Genomic DNA, 20315 nt, shown 5'->3' on the forward strand with positions numbered 1-20315 from the left:
GTTCTTCCCTGATGCACTGACTCACTTGACAGCAGATTTCACACACAGACTCTCGTCAATCAATCATCCAGGAGCACATTAGCCTGGTCTGTATAAGCACCTTATAAGAGAGAAGCCATGACTGAGTATGTGCCTGGAGGATCATTTTACGAGTATTTCTAGTAGTACTACGTACAGAAACATATGTTTCCAGGGGTCCGATGGTCACCAGGTCCAAGATCCTTGGTTTCCTGGTTCGATTTAGCACACGGTAAGTTAAAATGTTTAACTGTTATCCACTTTTAAAGTTAAGATATATAAATTCAACAAAACCAAATAAAGATAAATAAATTGGTGTGTGCACAGTGCAAGCACATTCTATTTACTTTGAATGTATCCATTTTGAATTTTTGTTTTGTTTCTATCACACAAAGGTTTTGATAAATTCACTCACATGTAGGCCAGTTAAATTAAAAGCCATGTGGTAGTGCTGAAAAATGCTGTGCTATATTGAGATAGAGCAGGAATACATGTCACCCTAAGAACATAGGACCTTGGGAACATTGGACCCCGGGAACATAGGACTCTAGAACTGTGGAACATGGTACCCTTTGTCATTTTTCAATTATGTCTATATGAACTTATTACACGGCTCTTCAGAGTGCTGCTTCCCAATGTTCGGTGGTCTGCTAATTCTCAATAACAGACCGTTGCTAAGTATAACAGACCGCTGTCAAGGAAAATGGCTTTTGTGCTTCTAATTCAGGTCTTTCATATCACTATGCAACTACTGGAACTTCATTCAAAAGTGAAGCTGTGTTCTAAAGAATGTTTGATTCAAGTTCAGCGTGTGCTGTTGCAAACTATTTGTTTGTCACTAAAAGCCACGATGAAACGGTAACAAATAGGCTATAGCCTTGGTTATGTGGGCTAAAGAGTCATATCGTGGGGAGTTTATTGTTTCGTTTTGGCAAGTAGCCGTGTAATAAGCGGGATAATGTATAGAATGCCGGTCATTATCGGGAAATAGGTCTGCTGCGCGTTGGGGTCCGGTTCGCCCTGTCGGGACCTATTTCCCGATAATGACCGGCGTTCTATACATTATTCCTTACTTGTAGAACACTAGACCCTAGGGACATAGGAATACATCGACACCTCTAAACACTTTAGAGCAGGGTTGTCAAACATATATTTACATCCAGCTGTCTTCTACAATTTGTAATAATCAATTTCTGTTATAAATTGATTAAACCTACAGTAGCACTACAAACCATCCTCAGGAAGGAAGAGGCCAAAAAACTGACATGGAATTAAGGTGTTTCAAGAGAGAAAGAGCAGGATATGACGAGTAAATGATTTGTACTTGTTTGCTCATAAGTGGGTATAGTAAAGGAGTATATAATTTAACAACACTCTGATACCAATGCAGAGAAATGAAAATGACCATGACAATGACGCCCCCCCCCCCCCCATTAGGTCTCATTCCAACAAATCCGGCTCACTGCATAATATGAGTTTGACACCCCTGCTTTAGAGCCTTCCCTTTTCACTGTGCACTGTGAGCTCTGTACGGTGCATACAAACTGCCTCATGTGCAACTCTATTATATCTTTCTCCACCTGTGACCCCACAATATGTAATTAATATCAAGTGTCCCTCCCCCTTTGCACACATCCAGTCCTCATTACAGTCATGCATTCAGTTAAAAAAACAGCTAAAATCAACAACAACAACAACCATTGAGTATAACAGCCTCAGTGACTTGCATGCCATTGTTGTGCTTTGCTCGTTTGTCTCACTGGCTAAGGAGATGTGTGTGTAATGTACAGTAATGAGGGTGACATATGGCTTTGCTCCCATCCCATGAGCAGATGCACTTTGCGCCTTAGTCTGCCAGGCCGTAATTAGAGCCTCATTAGACTTCAGGTGCAAACGATGCTTGGCAAAGGCTATGTGGGCTATGTGACACAAAAGATGTAATTAAGTTGACCCCCGGTGCACCTACAGTTGATAATTACCTTCTGGAAATTCTCTAATTTGAAGGGTAGAATGGAGCACCAGGCCCTGGCCACGACCTTCGCCATTATCGAACAGCAATTCATTCGATAGGAGTTCAAATCAATTTTGATAGGGGGTTGCACTAGGGCAAGCTAGACCGAGCACCCCTATCAGAATGGGTTGTGCATCACTTGTGGAGGGAGCTTTACCTGTGCACTGAGAATGCAATCATTATCCCCCAGAGCCTGGCGTCACAGCCCGGAGAGTAAACAGTCCTGAATGGAAACACACACGGCGTCTCAGTCGGCCACACCCTGAGAGTGATTCACTGATAAGCTCTAGGACAATAAATACAGAATTTAATTATTCGTTCATTTCTATTAAACCAGTGCAAATAAGTGGAATTAATTAACTGAAAAACTTTGTAAAGATTTAAACAGGAATTTACATGATGTCAGTTTTAAACATGGATGGCGTTGACCTAACACAGGGGGGAGCGTGCCTATGTTCCCACAGCTCTATGTTCCTTAGGGTAACCCTAACCCTAACCCTAATCCCTAACCCTTACCTAACCCTAACCTAGAAATGTGGGAACATAGGGCTGTGGGAACATAGGGCTGACCCCAAACACACACATGGTAACAAAAGGAATAAAATGTATTGAAAATGTTGAACTATTGAACTATAAGGCAAGAAAAAGTAGATGTAGCACTTTGGGTCAACTCCTGTTGTTTTAAATGCACTATATTGATAAAGTGACTTGAATTGACTAGATGTACAATATGGTAACAGTTGTCAAATAAGTTGAAACATCACTTTCAAGCACATCAAACAGACTACTGCCCAGCAAGATAAATAGAGGACATGGTCAGGGATTCTCCGAGACACTGGGAGATGTAATTGTTTTGGAGTGCACTTTAAATTTAAACGCAGTCAGCAAAATGTGTCATTATACCATTCATGCCCTTTAAAGATAGTTTTAACGGATCCACCTCTTGGATTGCCAGGCCAGTCTGAAAGTAGGCTACATCCCCCAGATCCCAGCTAAGCTAAGCACTGTCTACATTATCGGCATGGCTGCTTTAGCTATCCAGCTTTGCATTTCCCCATCAGTTGGTTTTATTTCAAAGGACTCAGCATCAATTTATGTAAATTCAGTTTCACTCTTAATTGACTGCTTAGATAAGCATTGGCTAAAACAATGGGGTATCAAAATATTCCCTCTGTCACTAATGCTGGATCCTGGAGGAGGGATGGGCCTGAAATGCAATAACCAAACTACAACCTGAAACATCACAGGTGACTTTGATGTGCCCGGTGAAAGCGATTCTGATACTCGAATGGGGTTATTACATTGGAAATAGCTTTGCCGCTCTTGACACCCGTCTTGGGGTGCGTGCCGGTCATACGCAGACGCTAATATTTATTCCAAATAACCTTCATGCAGTGAGCAGAGGCACGGGTCACGGGACCGCGTCTGAAGTGTGGTGTACGAGTGATCACTGAGCCACGTCTGCGGAGCACGGGTGAGCGCTAAAGCGAGGATTAAACCGACAGCCAGCGCGAACCTGCAGGGAAATACAAATATTTGCCTGCATTCAATTGGTATTTATCAGCCTCGGCGAGAAACAATAAAGATGTGGCGGGGGTAGGGCGGGTTTAGGCAGAGCGTGGGGGTTTGGAGCTGGAAGGGGTGTCCGCAAATTCCATCATCATATCCAATAATGATTACAGGCATGTGGAGACAGAATGAGAATGGGGGGAAATCAAACTGATGCTGGCTGTGTTGATGGAAGGGGGGAGGCCAAGAATGAGAATGTAAATGTCATTGATGCTTCATGGGTGAAGCGAGACAGGGATCAAGGCAGTGTTGCGAGAGGGCTCTCTTTCATCTTCACATTTGAGTGTGGAACTGAGCGGGGGAAGCAAAGGGGGGGGGGGGGGCTGGGTTAGGGGATAGGGAAGCAGTATAGCAGACAAGAGACAATGGCTATGCCACCAGCTGCCATTTGTTTTCAATCAGAGGGGGTATTTTACCCAGTGGTCACTGTTAGACTGGCAACAGGGCATGGAGACAAAGTGACCAGCTGCCATTAATTTTCTAGAGTTGCCGTTTTACAGCGACAAGAGAAAAGTGGGCATTACGCCCCCAGCTAGTCGGAGCCAAAATAGATGAGAGGTCTATTTTATAAAGATCCTGAGTGACTTATGGTGACTGCCAAGTTAAGGCAACATGATGTAGGCTGCGTACGTTGCTATAGGATCAGGAAAAAATCATTTTCCTCGACCCTCCCGCCAGGCCAAAATATTTCTCCTGGGCCTTCCCCTAAGGCTTAAAAAATTCTCTTAGGCCCTCCCCCCCTGACGACCGCAACCCCCCCCCCCCCCCCCCCCGGTAAATATCGTACAATCCCTTAGTTCTCTACAGTACTCATAAAAATATTTTATGTTCATTTTAAAGCTACAAACTGTGTTTGTAACCATCTGAGGTGATGTGCAATGTTACCTACTTTCCATTAGCATGTTAGCAAGCAACTACCCATGAAGCACACCCTTGTTTTCGAGCTAGTAACGGTCATTCAGTGACACTGGAGTTGTCTCTGTCCTATGTCGCCTGTGTGACCGTAGGGCCAAGCAAGAGACAAGTGGTCGTTATGCTGCCAGCTAGAAGGGGCCAAAATAGACAAGAACAACAAATCCGAAAGCAAAGCAACACTAATCTGAGTAAAGGCAGCGTGACGGCAGCATGATGCACGTTGGCTCATTGCTCAACTCGAAATAATTGTGTAAGATGGTGGAATATGCGCCTATAGCTGTATTTCTGTATAGATCTTATATGTTTGCAATTTTTCTCTTATATTTTGTAAAAGGTAGCGAGAAATAAACACTTTTAAATCTCAAAAACCCTGGGTTTGTACCTTTTTTGGTTCTAGGAAACTTCCAGTACCAAGAGTATCATAGTTGATCTACAGTAGCTTATGTAAAGTAGGCTAACAACCAGATAACAATAGAGGAGGATGTATAAAGACGTAAACTGAAAAAAAGGGTTAGTTCAGTAACCAAGTAACCACGAGCCAGGCACGACCAGGAACGTCCATCAAGCACAAATGGCATGTGTTTTTTGCTCTTATTTGTTGCTAATCTGAGCAAAGGGTTAGTAACAGCAGAATACATTTGCCCATTCATATTTCCTTAGTGGACCGCTGGCAAAATCTGTAAGCTTACAAGTTGTAGTAAGACAAAACGACATGGCATTCTGACGGTTGAAGCCAGTTAGAGATTAAACACAACATGTGACGCTTATGTCAATACATTGAAATTCCCCAGATTGCCACATGAGAGACTAGCATTTCCAGTCTTTTCCAGCAGCCATTGTCAAGCTCTCTTTTCTGTGTTTTAAATCTAACTTGGGGACCGACTGCTTCCAACTTGAAAATGACAGAGGAGAATGCATCGCAGAACATACAAAAACCACCTGGCAAATTGTGGCGAACGGATCACATCTGTGCAGAGGCCTGGCTTCAGCTCAAATGAGGCCATTTGAATGTGAAACTGTGGCTGGGACACAGTGGCAGCCGAGGGCAACAAGAAATGGCTCAGCTCTCTCCGTGGCTGCGGCTGGTATATCCCTCTTCCTGACTCCTTCATATCTGCCAAATGGACAGGGATGCAATTTAATAATTAGCTACAAATGGCAACCAGCAGGGAGGGAGCAGGCCAACATGTCAAGCCACTTATCACACATTTGTCATTACTGCTCTGCACCATCCCAGGCCTCGGCCTTGACATGCTGCACTACCACAGAAATTAAAATTCAACCCAGCAAACTTTGAGCTCGGGAGAAGACGAATGCAGCCCTCATTCTGCATGGCACTGACAGTGCTGTCAGTTCAGCTGTGCTGCGTTACAGACAGTCTTACACAAATAAACAATAAATCATATTTTTCTCTTAATATGTTTTTTTTATTAATAAGTTGTTGTCACTTGATCTATCATTATCATTTTATTTATTTATTTTTTGTTCAGGCAAAACATTTTCAAAGCATTTACATATTTCACATTTTCAAACCATTTACATATCAAAGATTAAAAAATAAATGAAATGGTAAAACACACAAAAAGGAAATGGTAAAACAAGTCCTCTGCTTATATCCACAATCATAAATTAAAGTGACAAATTAATATAAATAAAAAACAATAAACAAACAAACAAATAAATAAATAAATAAATAAATACATGCAAAAATAAAAAGCAAATAAAAGTTAAGAAGAAGGCTATGTTGGTTAATGAAATCTGACTGCTTATCCCAGAACATATGTAATTTTTAGTGCAAAGAACGCTTAAAATTAACTGCCAATTTATTTCATGCACAATACAGTAATTTCTGACGTCTCACAAATCAAATCAAATTCTTACATATGTTCTTGCAAGCATGTCCTTCTTTGTCCTTGGATATACAGCACAACTAAGTAGCCATCATAATTGGTCTTCAACTGCTGGCTTTGTCATAATATACAATCATGCTCACATACGGCACTCAGCAACAACACATTTATGAAGCTCTTTATCGAGGCACCAGGAGCCCTTTACCTCACTAACTACCACTTACTGACCATATTCACATGGTGGCCATGGTGATTTCTGACACTGAGGGTTAGAAGCTTCAAATTCTAATAGCAAAAGTAATGCAGTTGCCTGTAGCCTATTCCTGGATGTGTGTTGTAAACGGAGGGAATCAGACAAATATATTATTTCGCTGCTTCTCGACTAATCAACAACTGAGAAGAAAGTAGATTGTGAAAAGATTGTGAGGGACATGTATTTAACATTTGACAACGCCACATAGGCCTTTTCAGGCACTTTTCATCTTTGTTTCCTCCAATGTAGCCCACATTTTGATAAATGGGATGAACTGATGGTGATTACTAGGGATGAGCTGGTGATGGGATCCGTAGATTTTGAATTGTAGTTTACAGGCTGCACGTGCATGAAACCTGTCCCCGTCTCTCTCTTTCTCTCTCTCTCTCTCTCTCTCTCTCTGCTTATTAGTGCCCTGTGTTAGACATTTAATACTACTATTTAATACTACATTTCTGCCTCTAGATAGTTTGTGTTTGGTACTGCTATGCTATATGGCCAACATGCCATGTTTGGCATATAACCTCTTTAGAGAAACATCAAATAAAGATCACACATGAATATTTCCAATGCAGTGTAGCTGGTGTTGTGCAATAAACCTAATTGGCCTTACCTTCATTTACTGAAGATAAACTTCAACATTGCTCATTGAAGATAGAAAACTACATTGAATGAGCAGGGCTTAGCCAGGGACCCCCTACTCTTTGCAGTAAGACCGAGCCATGGGATCTTTAATGAGCACAGTGAGTCTGGACCTCATCTGTCCTCATCCGAATGATGGCATCTCCTACAGCACAGCGTCCTCATCACTGCACTGGGGCATTGGGATTGCTTTTTGACCAGAGGGAAGATTGCCACCTACTAGCCACCCATCAACAGCACTTCCAGTTCCAGCAGCAACTTAGTTTTCCCAGGAGGTCTCCCATCCAGTACTCACCAAGCCTACTCCTGCTTAGCTTCAGTAATTCAGCAGAGACAGGGTATCCGTTGGTCGGGCTACTGCTGCCTCTTGTATCCTCTCTGGGCACCATGGACAGTCTAACCGCAGTTTGTCATCCGTACTAGTTAGGTCATATCATGCGACTACACTGATGTGAACGGCGCCAGATAAGGCCAGTAAATCAAGTAGCATATAAATGTACTGTAAAGCTGAGCAGCGAGTGTCATTACGCACAGAGACTGAGCTGAGATCAGGGGCGCCTCATATCTAATCATGTATTAAATGCCTGTGTCGCGGGGTTCCATGGCGGCTCACCGTTATTCATTCATGCTAAAGCATGTCTGAGCTGATCTCTGTAAATGTCAGTGTAAAACCAAGGCAACAGGCGCTCCAGCATGAGAGGAAGGACAGGAAAGAAGGGCTCTCCGCCAACCTGGCAGGGAGAGAGCATTTGAAAGGGTAGCTCGGCTCGGCCTCATCACAACGCATGGGAGTAAATAAGTACATTTACAAGCAAAGCAGCCGGTCTAACATCCATAGAATGAGGAAGTCTAATTTGATTTCCATTATAGGTTACAATTTAATGTAGTGCAGGGCCAACAAACCGATGCATTCCATTTGCATAGCTCATGTACTGCAGGCTTTTTTGGTCCATAATGAATGAATTGCAATCCATCATAGCAGCCAGGCTGTCCTTCATCTAAAGTCATCTGTATTGTGTTCGCCCCCTTTTCCTCTTTGCTCACAAGTTATTGCCTGCCAGTTGCAAGTAACAAAAAGAGGGAAAAAAATTAATCCAAAATAAAAGGGCATAAAATACAAGATGCAGTGGGAAACCATCCTTCAATGGTTTAGTGACCTTCACACTTGTGTGAACAGGGCCTTGAATGCAGTCATGCGTGACGTCCACTGTATGCATATTTTCCCCAAGTACAAGATCTGACCTCTTACTATGCAACACTTCTTTTGCTTATTTCAGAGACCTGTCATCTGCCCTCTAAAAACGAATGTGGCCAGGTTTTTTTTTCTTCTCTCTCTCTCTCTCTCTCTCTCTCTCTCTCTCTCTCTCACACACACACACACACACACACACACACACACGCACACACACACACACACACACACACACACACACACACACACACACACACACACACACACACAGAGAAAGAGGGCCAGGAGAGAATTAACTGTTTTAGTGCCTTCCTTCTAAAAAAAAGATGTATTTTTATTCCAAACTGATATTTGTTCTGAACTGAAACAGAAGGAAAGGAAATGTTTAATGTCAAAGCACTTATTTTCCATTGTTAGAAAACAACTGAGGTACTTGTTTGAATGGACAAAACCCATTAGATTTCTTGACTAGATATCTTGTGTTAGGGCAGGGGGCTCTAACTCAAATGACGGGCAGCGTGCCAGGTGGTCTTCTTATTAGGGGCCAGTACAATAGGACATGAGAAAAAGCTGTCATTAAAACCCCTGATAAATATATCTTGTTGCGCATTGTAATTTATCATTAGCCTACCTATGTGCTTTTATGAAGTGCATGAAGCCATTCTTATGGATGTTAGCCCAGCAGTTATTTCCACCTGAGAAACATTTTCAAAGTACGGCCAAATGTAAAGCACAGCTGCATTCTGTGTATGAAAGGTGCTATACAAATAGAGTCTTATAATAATAATAATAATAATAATAATAATAATAATAATACCTCCTGCTTTGGGGCACACTGTCCATAAAATATTCTGCCATTGTATATTAGACTGATGTTTACTTTCTATATAGCATGCATTTGTGGGCAGCAACCTGCAGTATAATAGTTCACTTTCAGTCTTTCAGAATTGGTTCCTAATGATATGACCTTGGCTACTGCTTCAATACAAACAAACAAACAATAACTTTGCTATACCCTCACGGCTGCCTCACACTCTTTTTGGACTCTTGGGAGAAGTTCCACTGAAAGACGTGTCTCCAAGATAATGATGCTTTTCTCTCCCTCTCACTGGCTACTGTTCTATTTGCAAAACAGACAGGTTGTTGCCTCAGTGAAACTCGATCAAGAAGAAATTACATTGTCCATACTTGACACTGACAATGCTCCAGGTGAACATTTAATGTTGCTTCAGAGCTACAGTACATGATTGCTTACATGTGTAGTTTACTGACAGCTGGCCCACATTTGCAAGTAATAGCTCTGCCTCCCTTTAAAATAGTTCAATCTTCTGATTATTTTGGCTGGCAGACCCACGGCAGTGTTCACTGACAGAATAGGTCTTAGTCTATGCAACTGCAGTTCACAAATGCTAATTAAGGTAATGTGGGATTCTTTTTTTTAAATGCAAAATTAATGTGCAGGCCAAATCTCATTAGAAATCTAAATCAAACAAGGGGCCGTATGAAACTGTGTTGAAGGGCAGGAGTTTGAGACTTTTGATTTAGGGATGCTGGCGTAAAAACCACCCACTCCGGCAGAAAACCTATCTACAATAAAAAGAATGCTCTCAGTCTGTACATAATGGGTTTCCATTTCAAACCTGAAACAGTAATCAAAAGTAAAAAGTTTGGGCCCGAAACCAGCAAGATAACTATCTAAAAGACACGTATGCAAACACTTAACTGGCATGCTGTTACACTGTGATGGATTTTTCTCCATTTTTTGCAGGGTATTCTGGCTTGAAACACAGAACTGCACAGAGCATATGGATGGACAAGTATCTGCCTTTCCCATGCCCATACCATTCAAATAAATTTGAAGAAATACCAAACCTATTGTATTACTGAATACCAAACATGCCTCAAAAATGTGCAAATTGTTGCGTAGCCTAGTGCTGAATAGGATTCCAGGACAGAGAACCCTTTTTCCTCCATGCCTTCTCTTTTTAGTTCTCTAATGATTCAAAATCAGTCTGGAACCAGAATTTGGAAGTGGAATTAGAATGAACTAGATTAGCATTTCTTTGTACTTCCCTGAGCGCCCGCGCACGCTACTTCCTGCTCTAACTCCCCCACCCTCCCGCCCCCTCTGCCTGGTCCCAGCCCTCAGCACTAGAGTGGTGTTAGTCCTTGTGTGGTTTGAGAAGCTCTGGCTGAGTGCATGTAGGAGAGCGAGACCCTTGAATTGATGACATCAAGTGCTCGTGTAGGCGGTGCATAACAGGCTTTGCTCAGGGGACGCTATAGCTGTGCATAATAAGACAGTTAGCACCCGTGTCAGTGCCAGTCAGGTTTCCTTTAGGTGTTCATGCCCCACCCCCACACACACTTACACTTATTCTCTGTGAAACTTCTTTCCATCTTTTAACTGAAGGAAAGGGTCGAACCACGACAACTCTTACAGTACTACTAACAAACATGTGGAAACAGACTCCGCCACGACATACTTCACTCTCTCCACCTCTCTCTCTTCTGCAGTGTTTCCTCCAGTGGTTGAGGAACTCTTGTGTTATAAGTGGACTGTCACAGTAGCACCAAAACACACAGGTTATTTATTCCACAGTTCATGGAAATCCAATTATTGATTGAAAGATTTCTTCATCATGGTGTGTGTGTGTGTGTCAAGCATCCAAAATAGGCTCAGCTGTCAAGATGCAGCAGGGTGCCAGACTAACACAGCCGTTACCTGTTTTCTTTTTCTCTCTCTTCAGCCACAATTGTTTAGTGATGAGACCATTCTACTGGGTGCCTGCATAGCCATTATCACAGGGCTACCTTTGTTCGCAGCATATGTGCAGCGTGAATGAGCCCTCCAGTGGGCACTAACAAGCAGTTAGTGGTGTTTCAAAGGGGCCGCGAGGTTTTGGAGAACAAAGATGACTGGGCTCTGGTCCTCAGAAATGTAGGCCGCTGCATAAACAGGCACGTCATCCTATTGCAGTAGTGAGCTTCTATCCCGACAACCACCTCACATACACACACGCACACACACACACACACACACACACACACACACACACAAACACACACACACACACACACACACACACACACACACACACACAAACACACACACACACACACACACAAACACACAAACACACACACACACACACAAACACACACACACACACACAAACACACACACACACACACACACACATACACACACACGTCAGTAAGCAGATATTGCACAGCAAGAAAAGAGGTGTGCTCTGCTTACCTGCAAGCACTTAATCTCTTCAACTCACACTTTTTACTCACAGTAATTACACCCGGCTTTGAGAAGAAGAAAAAAGCAAAAACAAAAGTACACCTGAAAAACAGGGAGCTAGCTCCAAGCTAACCAGCACTGTATGGACAGGGAGCTAGCTCCAAGCTAACCAGCACAGTATGAACAGGGAGCTAGCTCCAAGCTAACCAGCACTGTATGAACAGGGAGCTAGCTCCAAGCTAACCAGCACTGTATGAACTTTTCTTTTTTGTAACTCTCATTCTGATGCCGAAATAGGAGGCATGTCAGACTGCATTGATCTCTCCCTGGCGATCCCTGCATGCTAGCTCCTGACCTTGTCTGCGTACAGTAATTAATTAAAATCCTGGGCAGTGGTGACAGCTGATGAATTGTCCCCTTGTTTATTATCATTCCAGCAGTAATCATAGCAGTGCACCTCCCTCCCTGCTACTGCCCCACCATCCTGCCTCTGTTATGCACACCACCCAGAGCCAACTCCCCCCCACCCCCCCCCCTCGGCGCGCTACCCCGTCCCTTCCACCCTCCCTCTGGCGTGACCAGGAATGCTTCCACTGCCTTCCCCTGGTGTCACATCAGCACTTCTGCCTGTGTGAACGAGGGCCATGCCCACTTCATTAAAGTTACCGCACACTTGCCCGCTCGCTCGCATGTGTGTCCCTCCCGCCTACATAGTCTCTCTCTTTTGCTCACAGCCATCTGTAAACCAACAAAACACAGATGCTTACACACAAACATACCTACACACACACACACACACACACACACGTGTACACTAAATGCTTCTTTTGAACTAATCAAATCACACCCACACACCATACCCTATTTCAATTCTCCCAGTCTCAACCATAAGAGCTTAGCGGTGGCTCTTGTAATGTAAGGTTAAGAGTCCAGTGTCAAAGTAGCACTGCTGCCTCTGGAATGCATAACCTCACAGATTTCAGAATGACTAAAAGTCAAAGTGAAAATGTCTATCAGTCGTTTTCAATTCAAACATGAATACTTGGAACTTTAGAAAGACACAGACACAGACCCTGTTCAGAATCTTGGCCATGGAGTCCCTTTAGAGATGTGTGTATACTCCAGTCATTGCTCATCTCATCAATCACCCCCTTCACACACACACACACACACACACAGAGACACACACGCACACGCACCCACCCACCCACACACACACACACACACAAAGATAAATTCACTATTTAAAAAAAAAAAACACTTTAAAAATACGGTGCTCCTGCATCTGGGTAACAGGGTGTGGCAAAATTGTTCTATGCAAATTGGGTTCTTTCATTTTCTCACCCCTAGCTACTCCCACAGCACGTCAAGTTGTGCCTTCCTCCCACTCAATCTCACGTGTGATGGCTTTCCTCATAGATACTCGCCAGTCAAGCAGGGGGAGCCGGCCACACTCGGCCAAATACTCCACATTTCTCATTAACATTTGTGTACTCCAGAAAGCTCTGGGACCATTCTCCTCTCCACTAATACTGATACACAGCTAATATGAGGGTGTTTCCTTAGGCTGGCCACAGGTTACAGGTTAACTGCTCTTTGTCAGAGCGGGTCTCCATGTAGTTTGAAAGTAATAATAAATAAGTCTAGGCAGTAGCTCAGAATTCATTCTATTATGGATGACATATTTAAATGTGTTAGTTGAACACATGCACATGCGAGCAGCATTTGTCTCTGTTTCAGTCTGGCCATCTCTCTCTCTCTCTCTCCCCCTCCCTCTCTCTGTCTCTCTGTCTGTCTCATCTCTCTCTCTCTCTGTTTAAATGGTGTTTTTGGGAGGACTTACGTAAAGGACTAGAGAGAAACAGAAAAGATAATGAGTGAAAAAGACAGAGGGAGGGGCCATTCTTAGTTAAGTTGGGGTCCATGATCAGTAGCACTGAAAAAAGTGTTTCCCTCCCTTTTTCTCCTCAACTTTTAAAAACACACCAAATCGAACCAACTCTAGGATAATTATGATGTGAGTATGTCCTTGGGGAAAACAAATACGGACATTGATGTTAGCATAAAGAGTCGTTTGTGAAGTCATTGGTTTACATCTTGCATATACCAATAACCACTGAATGCCAATTTCTACGCAAACCAGACAAATACAGCACTTGATATGCAACATATGCCACTCATTATACATGATATTGCAATAACATATTCAATTAACTTTATGTTAATAATAATACTAACAGAAATCACATTTTTTAAAGAAAGCCTGAAACCACATTTCACTTGGGGGTGCTGTTTTACACTAATAGCGTGAAATTCTTTCCTGCCTTTCTTCGGCTCCATATAGGCTACCAATGACAGCTCTTTTCAGAAGTTCAATCTCCTTTCTTAAATCCGGACAAAAGCGCCCTTCTTCTGAGAATTTGATTTTTCGAGATGCTACTTATTCGACTTTATCATGTAGTAAACTGATGCATACACAAGGAAATATGGAAGACTAACAAATCCATGTAGAGCGCCCTATACCGAGATAAGAATTTCTAGAACACATGGCTTTTAAGACAACTCTGAACTTGAGCGGGAAAACTAAAGCGCAATTGACTTGCCTTACGCTGGTATCAGTTTTCAAAGTGAAATGAAAGAGAAAACATTATGGCAAATTTAATCGCCGACTATTAGTGATAATTGTGGATCTTTGTAGAGTGTTGTTTCACTGCTTTTTCTCGACCGCTAGAGGGCATATGTGGCATGCGATTGGGGATGGCAGATCAGTTCTCAACGCGCTGACAACTCCACTGCGACAAAGACTGATATTTTGGGTGGGAAAACTTGGTTGGGGCTCTGCGTTTACATCTTTGCTAAAAGCTGTAATCAGTCGGTCATTCCAATCAGTTTTCGGGCCTGGCAGATCACTTGTGCTCTATTAACAGTCAACACAATGTTATTGCGGAGAATCTGAGAAAATATGTGAAACAGTGATGGAGGGGGGGGGGGGGGGGGGTTACGAGAGAGATGGAGAGAGATAGAGAGAGAGGGAGAGAGATACAGCAATTATAATGTTTGAACTTTTTAAATCGAGAGATTGCAAAAAAAATAATTCTTCACATAAAGTGCGCTCTCTTGAATTCTGAAGCATTAACGCCTGTAGTTGCCTGCGTGGCCGTGCGTGGCATACAAACGTCAACAATGAGTCACTGACAGAAGAACTTTCATGTAAGATTAGGTGATGGAGACACATTTGTATGAAATAAATGCCCTTTAGCGATCTGTGGTTACATTACTTACGTTATGCCGTTTTTTTAAAGTACACCATGATAATAAAGACACGGCACACAAAGGTGTGGAGACAATTTATATTGAGATGCAAGTCCTTGCTCGACTCACTCTTTGGCTTTATTTCGGAAGACATGTAAATCAATTAATATTTTATCCTATGAGAGTATTGAAGTGGTTGTGAGTGAGATCCCAAAAGAGCTCTGTTTGGCGTTGCAGTGCCCCAATCAGGTGGAACGTCGGTGGGTGTATGTGGCCACTATTGGCTGACAGAGGAAGAGCCTTGCGCAAAAGCGCGGAGAGCTAATCACTCGGTAGGCAGAAGTCGACCTGAGAAGACTACTGGATTCACTACGAATGACCGACCGGTGAAAATAGCTTGACGCATAAACTGAGAGCTTTTAAACGGAGTTTATCTTAGAGTTAGTTATTTACATGTTATGCGCGTGTAAGAGTTTTACAGACATTGAACGCAGCTCTCCAAAGCAAACGGATAACCTGCCTTCGCCTTCCCATAATGTTCAGTCTGGTCACAAAACTCCCGAATCTCTGTAGGATTCGGTAGGACTGGGATCAAATGGCTACAGCTCTGGTCTCTGAAACGACATGGTTACCGGGTGAAGTGAGCCAACATTGTGGAATTGCTGTTTTGGAAACCCGTCTGGTGTGTGTTTTTCTATGGACAGAGGCAATGGGACATTCCTAATCCGGGCAGCAGCAGCGGCGACGGTGGGAGCAGCAGCAGAAGACGGAGTACAACATCTAAGTGCACTTTCTCTTTGGAGATGATTTTGTTATTTCTCCTCTTCTCTATCGTTGATGGAGTGCTTTCTCAACTGCACTACTCTGTCGCAGAGGAGCAGGAACATGGAACTCGGGTGGGGAATATCGCCGAGGATTTGGGTTTGGACATAACCAAACTTTCTGCCCGCAGGTTCCAGACGGTACCCAGCTCGCGGACCCCTTACCTGGAAGTGGATCTGGAAACCGGGGCGCTATATGTCAATGAGAAAATCGACCGAGAGGAGCTCTGCAAACAGACTATCCCATGTCTCCTTCATCTCGAGGTGTTTTTGGAAAGCCCACTGGAGCTTTTCCGTGTTGAAATAGAAGTGTTGGATATTAACGACAATCCTCCGAGTTTCCCTGAAACCGACATCACAGTGGAGATCACCGAGAGCGCAATCCCCGGAACTCGCTTTCCAGTGGAAAACGCGTTCGATCCTGATGTGGGCACAAATGCGCTCAGTACTTACGACATCACGTCCAACAATTACTTTTACCTAGACATGCAAACACAGGGCGACGGGAACAAATTCGCAGAGCTGGTTCTAGAGAGACCGCTGGACCGAGAACAGCAGGCGGTTCACAAGTATGTGCTGACCGCGGTAGACGGCGGCGTGCCTCAAAAGACGGGCACCGCACTGCTTGTGATAAGAGTCCTGGATTCCAATGATAACGCGCCCGTTTTCGATCAATCAGTGTATACCGTCAGCCTGAAGGAGAACTCTCCAGTGGGGACGCTGGTCATTCAGCTGAACGCCACTGACATGGATGAGGGGCAGAATGGAGAAATAGTCTATTCACTAAGCAGCCACAACCCACCGCGAATTCGGGATTTGTTCAACATAGATTCCAGAACAGGCAGGATAGAAGTGACCGGTGAAGTGGACTATGAGGAAAGTAATACGCACCAGATATACGTTCAGGCGAAAGATCTGGGACCGAATGCTGTACCAGCGCATTGCAAAGTTCTGGTGAAATTGATCGACGTGAATGATAATACACCGGAGATCAGTTTCAGTACCGTCACAGAGTCAGTGAGCGAGCAGGCTGCCCCGGGTACCGTGATCGCGTTGCTGAGCGTAACGGATCGCGACTCCGGTGAAAACGGCCAAATTACCTGCGAACTGCTTGGAGACGTTCCATTCAAACTCAAATCGTCATTCAAAAACTACTACACAATAGTGACAGATGGCCCCCTTGACCGAGAGAATGCCGACTCATACACCATTACCGTTGTGGCGAAGGATAAGGGGGTACCTTCCCTCGCCACAAGTAAGTCTATTAAGGTACATGTATCTGACGAGAATGACAATGCACCCAGATTCACGCAGCCAATTTACGACGTGTACGTGACAGAAAATAATGTTCCAGGTGCTTACATTTATGCTGTGAGTGCCATAGACCCTGATATGGGACCGAATGCGCATGTTAATTACTCCATATTGGAGTGCGACATACAGGGCATGTCAGTGAAAACTTTTGTGTCCATTAACGACGAAAATGGCTACGTTTACGCAGTGAGATCATTTGATTATGAGCAAATTAAAGACTTCAGCTTCATGGTACAGGCGAGAGACTATGGAACCCCCATGCTAATATCAAATGCCACAGTGAATGTTATTATTGTAGACCAAAATGACAACGCGCCAGCTGTCATTGCACCTTTGGGAAAGAATGGCACTGCCAAAGAGCATTTGCCCCGCTCTGCGGAGCCAGGTTACTTGGTGACGCGTATAGTCGCCATGGATGCTGACGACGGCGAGAACGCACGTCTGTCCTATAGTATTTTGAGGGGGAATGAGCAAGGTATGTTTCGAATGGACTGGAGGACTGGCGAGCTGAGAACTGCTCGCAGGGTCTCCAGCAAAAGGGACTCACCGCACCCCATTGATTTGTTGATTGAGATACGCGACCACGGCCAGCCGCCCCTCTCCTCCACGGCCAGTCTGAGTGTGATGCTGGTGGACAGCGTGGTGGAGAGCCACAGCGGGGACCGGAGCTCCTCCAAGTCAAAAGAGGGCTCTCTGGATCTTACCCTCATCCTAATCATCGCGCTTGGCTCCATCTCCTTCATATTTCTCCTGGCTATGATCGTGCTGGCCGTGCGGTGCCAAAAGGACAAGAAACTCAACATCTACACGTGCCTGGCGGGTGACTGTTGCAGCATGTGCTGTGGGTTCGGTGGGCCGGCATGCTGCTGTGGCCGCCAGGCGCGGGGACGGAAAAAGAAGCTCAGCAAGTCTGACATTATGCTCGTACAGAGCACTAACGTGACCGCCAGCAGTGCCGCGCAAGTGCCAGTGGAGGAGTCCGGCAGTTTTGGCTCTCATCACCAGAACCAGAATTACTGCTACCAGGTTTGTCTGACACCCGAATCTGCCAAGACTGACCTGATGTTCTTAAAGCCCTGCAGCCCTTCAAGGAGTACTGACACAGAACACAACCCATGTGGGGCTATAGTCACCGGATATACAGACCAACAACCAGACATCATTTCAAATGGCAGCATCCTGTCCAGTGAGGTGAGAAAGCCTTTTCGATCATGTTAACTATACATACATGTTAACTATTTTGCATTATTTAGCTTTATATAACACACACACACACACACACACACACACACACACATGGTTTAAAAGAGCAACTACAAAACAAAATATTTGCAATTACAAAATAAAATATTTGCCATTAAATTCAGGTAATGGATAATAAATATAAATGAGGCTGTCTTGTTTCAGTGTTTGGTGTGACTCTACTCAGGAGGCCACAGCTTCAGGCTTAATTAGATGCCTTACATATGACATGATGGCAGTTCCGTCAGCATTTACTAGTCTTGAACGACGGCGACCCAAAATATATGTGAAATTCTGCGCAGTCTACAACCACAGCGTTCCTTTTAAATCGAGGCGATGTGACTGCGGGCTAAAGGCACTGTAATGTTAATTATGCTGGGCACGGTTGGGCAGAGCTGCAATCGAACAAAGGTGGTTTTATCATAGTCGCCTGCAAATCGGGCTTCATCACAGCATCATTGCTGGATCTACCACTTAGGCGTTTCAACAATAAAACGCAATAAAAATATAAGCGTTTTCACCACTTACTTTTTCACCACTTAAGTGTTTTCACCACTTACACTTTGTAAGCCACTTCAGAGTAATAAGATATTTTTTGTTGCCAATTAATTATAGCCCCTGTTCTTGTGTACTGCAATCAAATCTCACACTGTTTTGTGTGCGTGTGTTTGTGTGTGTGTGTGTGTGTGTGTGTGGCTGTAGACGAAGCATCAGCGAGCAGAACTCAGCTACCTGGTTGACAGACCCCGTCGTGTTAACAGGTGAGTAAACCTCACTACAACACTACCCTGAAAAATGACCTCTTTAGCTTTCATACTCAGCGTCGTTGCACACAGTAAAAACACTCCCAAAGGCCACTGAAATTACAGCTGAGACATACATCTGAAGTGTTGCATGGTAACTGGGTGCAGTTTAATTTTCTTCACATTTTTTGTCCTATTGGTTTTAGTTCGGCGTTTCAGGAAGCGGACATTGTAAGTTCGAAAGACAGTGGACATGGGGACAGTGAACAAGGCGACAGTGACCACGACGCAACCAACCGGGGGCATTCGGCGGGTAAGCATTGTCAATTATGTGATGCTCTATGCAGTTTTTTTCTGTCCACGGTGACTTAGGCCACGCTATGAATTTGGCACTCGATGTTTCTAATAACCTGTGGTGCTGAAGGAACAGCGACATTCCGATGATCGTTCTACAGTGAGAACGGTACACGAGAAACGTTCTACCATAAAGTTGACCAAATTCGGGTTGAGTTGCCTGTTATCAAACTTCTGCCTTCTTTAGTCTCAAGTAACAGGTCGGTAGTTGGGTTTCATAATAGTAAACATTTGGCCACGCACAAAAAAAAAAAAACACGGGAAAAATCATTCAGGACCTCTCTCTTTCAGGCACACACACACTATACTGGCAATGTATAGCAGATGGAAAGAAGCCTAGATGCATTGGTAATCAAAACGTATATTAGATATATTCTATACATGGCCTATTTATTGATCTGAAAATTACTGAAAATTCCAGGGCTGGTAAGAATTTGATTTTAAATAGCACTGACCTTACTTTAAAGAGTTTTGACATTCAGCTCTCATTTTGCAAATGTCAAGATGTTGTATTGCCAAGTATGATTTCTGAACCATGTGGAATTGAATACAAATGGACTGGGTTGTGCTCTACACCACCTGTATGTCACTATCTGATCAGGCTTTAGTTAAATGCTGCAAGTAGGGTGCGTTTGAGACACGCAGAGAGCAACAAAAAAAAAGTGGAAAAAGGGAAAAAAAGGATGAAGAAAAGAGGAGGAGGGAGGGAGAGAAGGGGGGTGGCAAGTCTGCGTTTGAAAGGCATAGACTGAGGTCAGCGGCGATGAGAGGCTGCGATTCTGCTGGCATATCTGGGCTCTTTCCCCTTTGGGTGCTCTCCCTCCTCATTTTGTCTGCAGCACACGTTGGCGCTCTTCAACACCTCAGTGCTCTGTGATTCATTTCC

The 20315-nt window shown here is 43.8% G+C and overlaps 1 protein-coding gene across 2 annotated transcripts in view; it reads left to right on the forward strand.

The window, feature by feature from the left end:
* Positions 1-15293: 15293 nt before the first annotated feature.
* pcdh10a (protocadherin 10a) overlaps positions 15294-20315 on the forward strand; it is an 11085-nt gene continuing 6063 nt past the window's right edge. For both annotated transcript variants that reach the window (XM_042111133.1, XM_042111140.1), the window contains exons 1-3: positions 15294-18281; positions 19035-19093; positions 19282-19388. In XM_042111133.1, coding sequence (XP_041967067.1) covers positions 15759-18281; positions 19035-19093; positions 19282-19388 — 2689 coding nt within the window. In that variant the 5' untranslated portion in view covers positions 15294-15758. The remainder of the gene's footprint in view (positions 18282-19034; positions 19094-19281; positions 19389-20315) is intronic.

This window comes from Alosa sapidissima, chromosome 1 (assembly GCF_018492685.1).
Source record: "Alosa sapidissima isolate fAloSap1 chromosome 1, fAloSap1.pri, whole genome shotgun sequence".
Lineage (NCBI taxonomy): Eukaryota > Metazoa > Chordata > Actinopteri > Clupeiformes > Clupeidae > Alosa > Alosa sapidissima.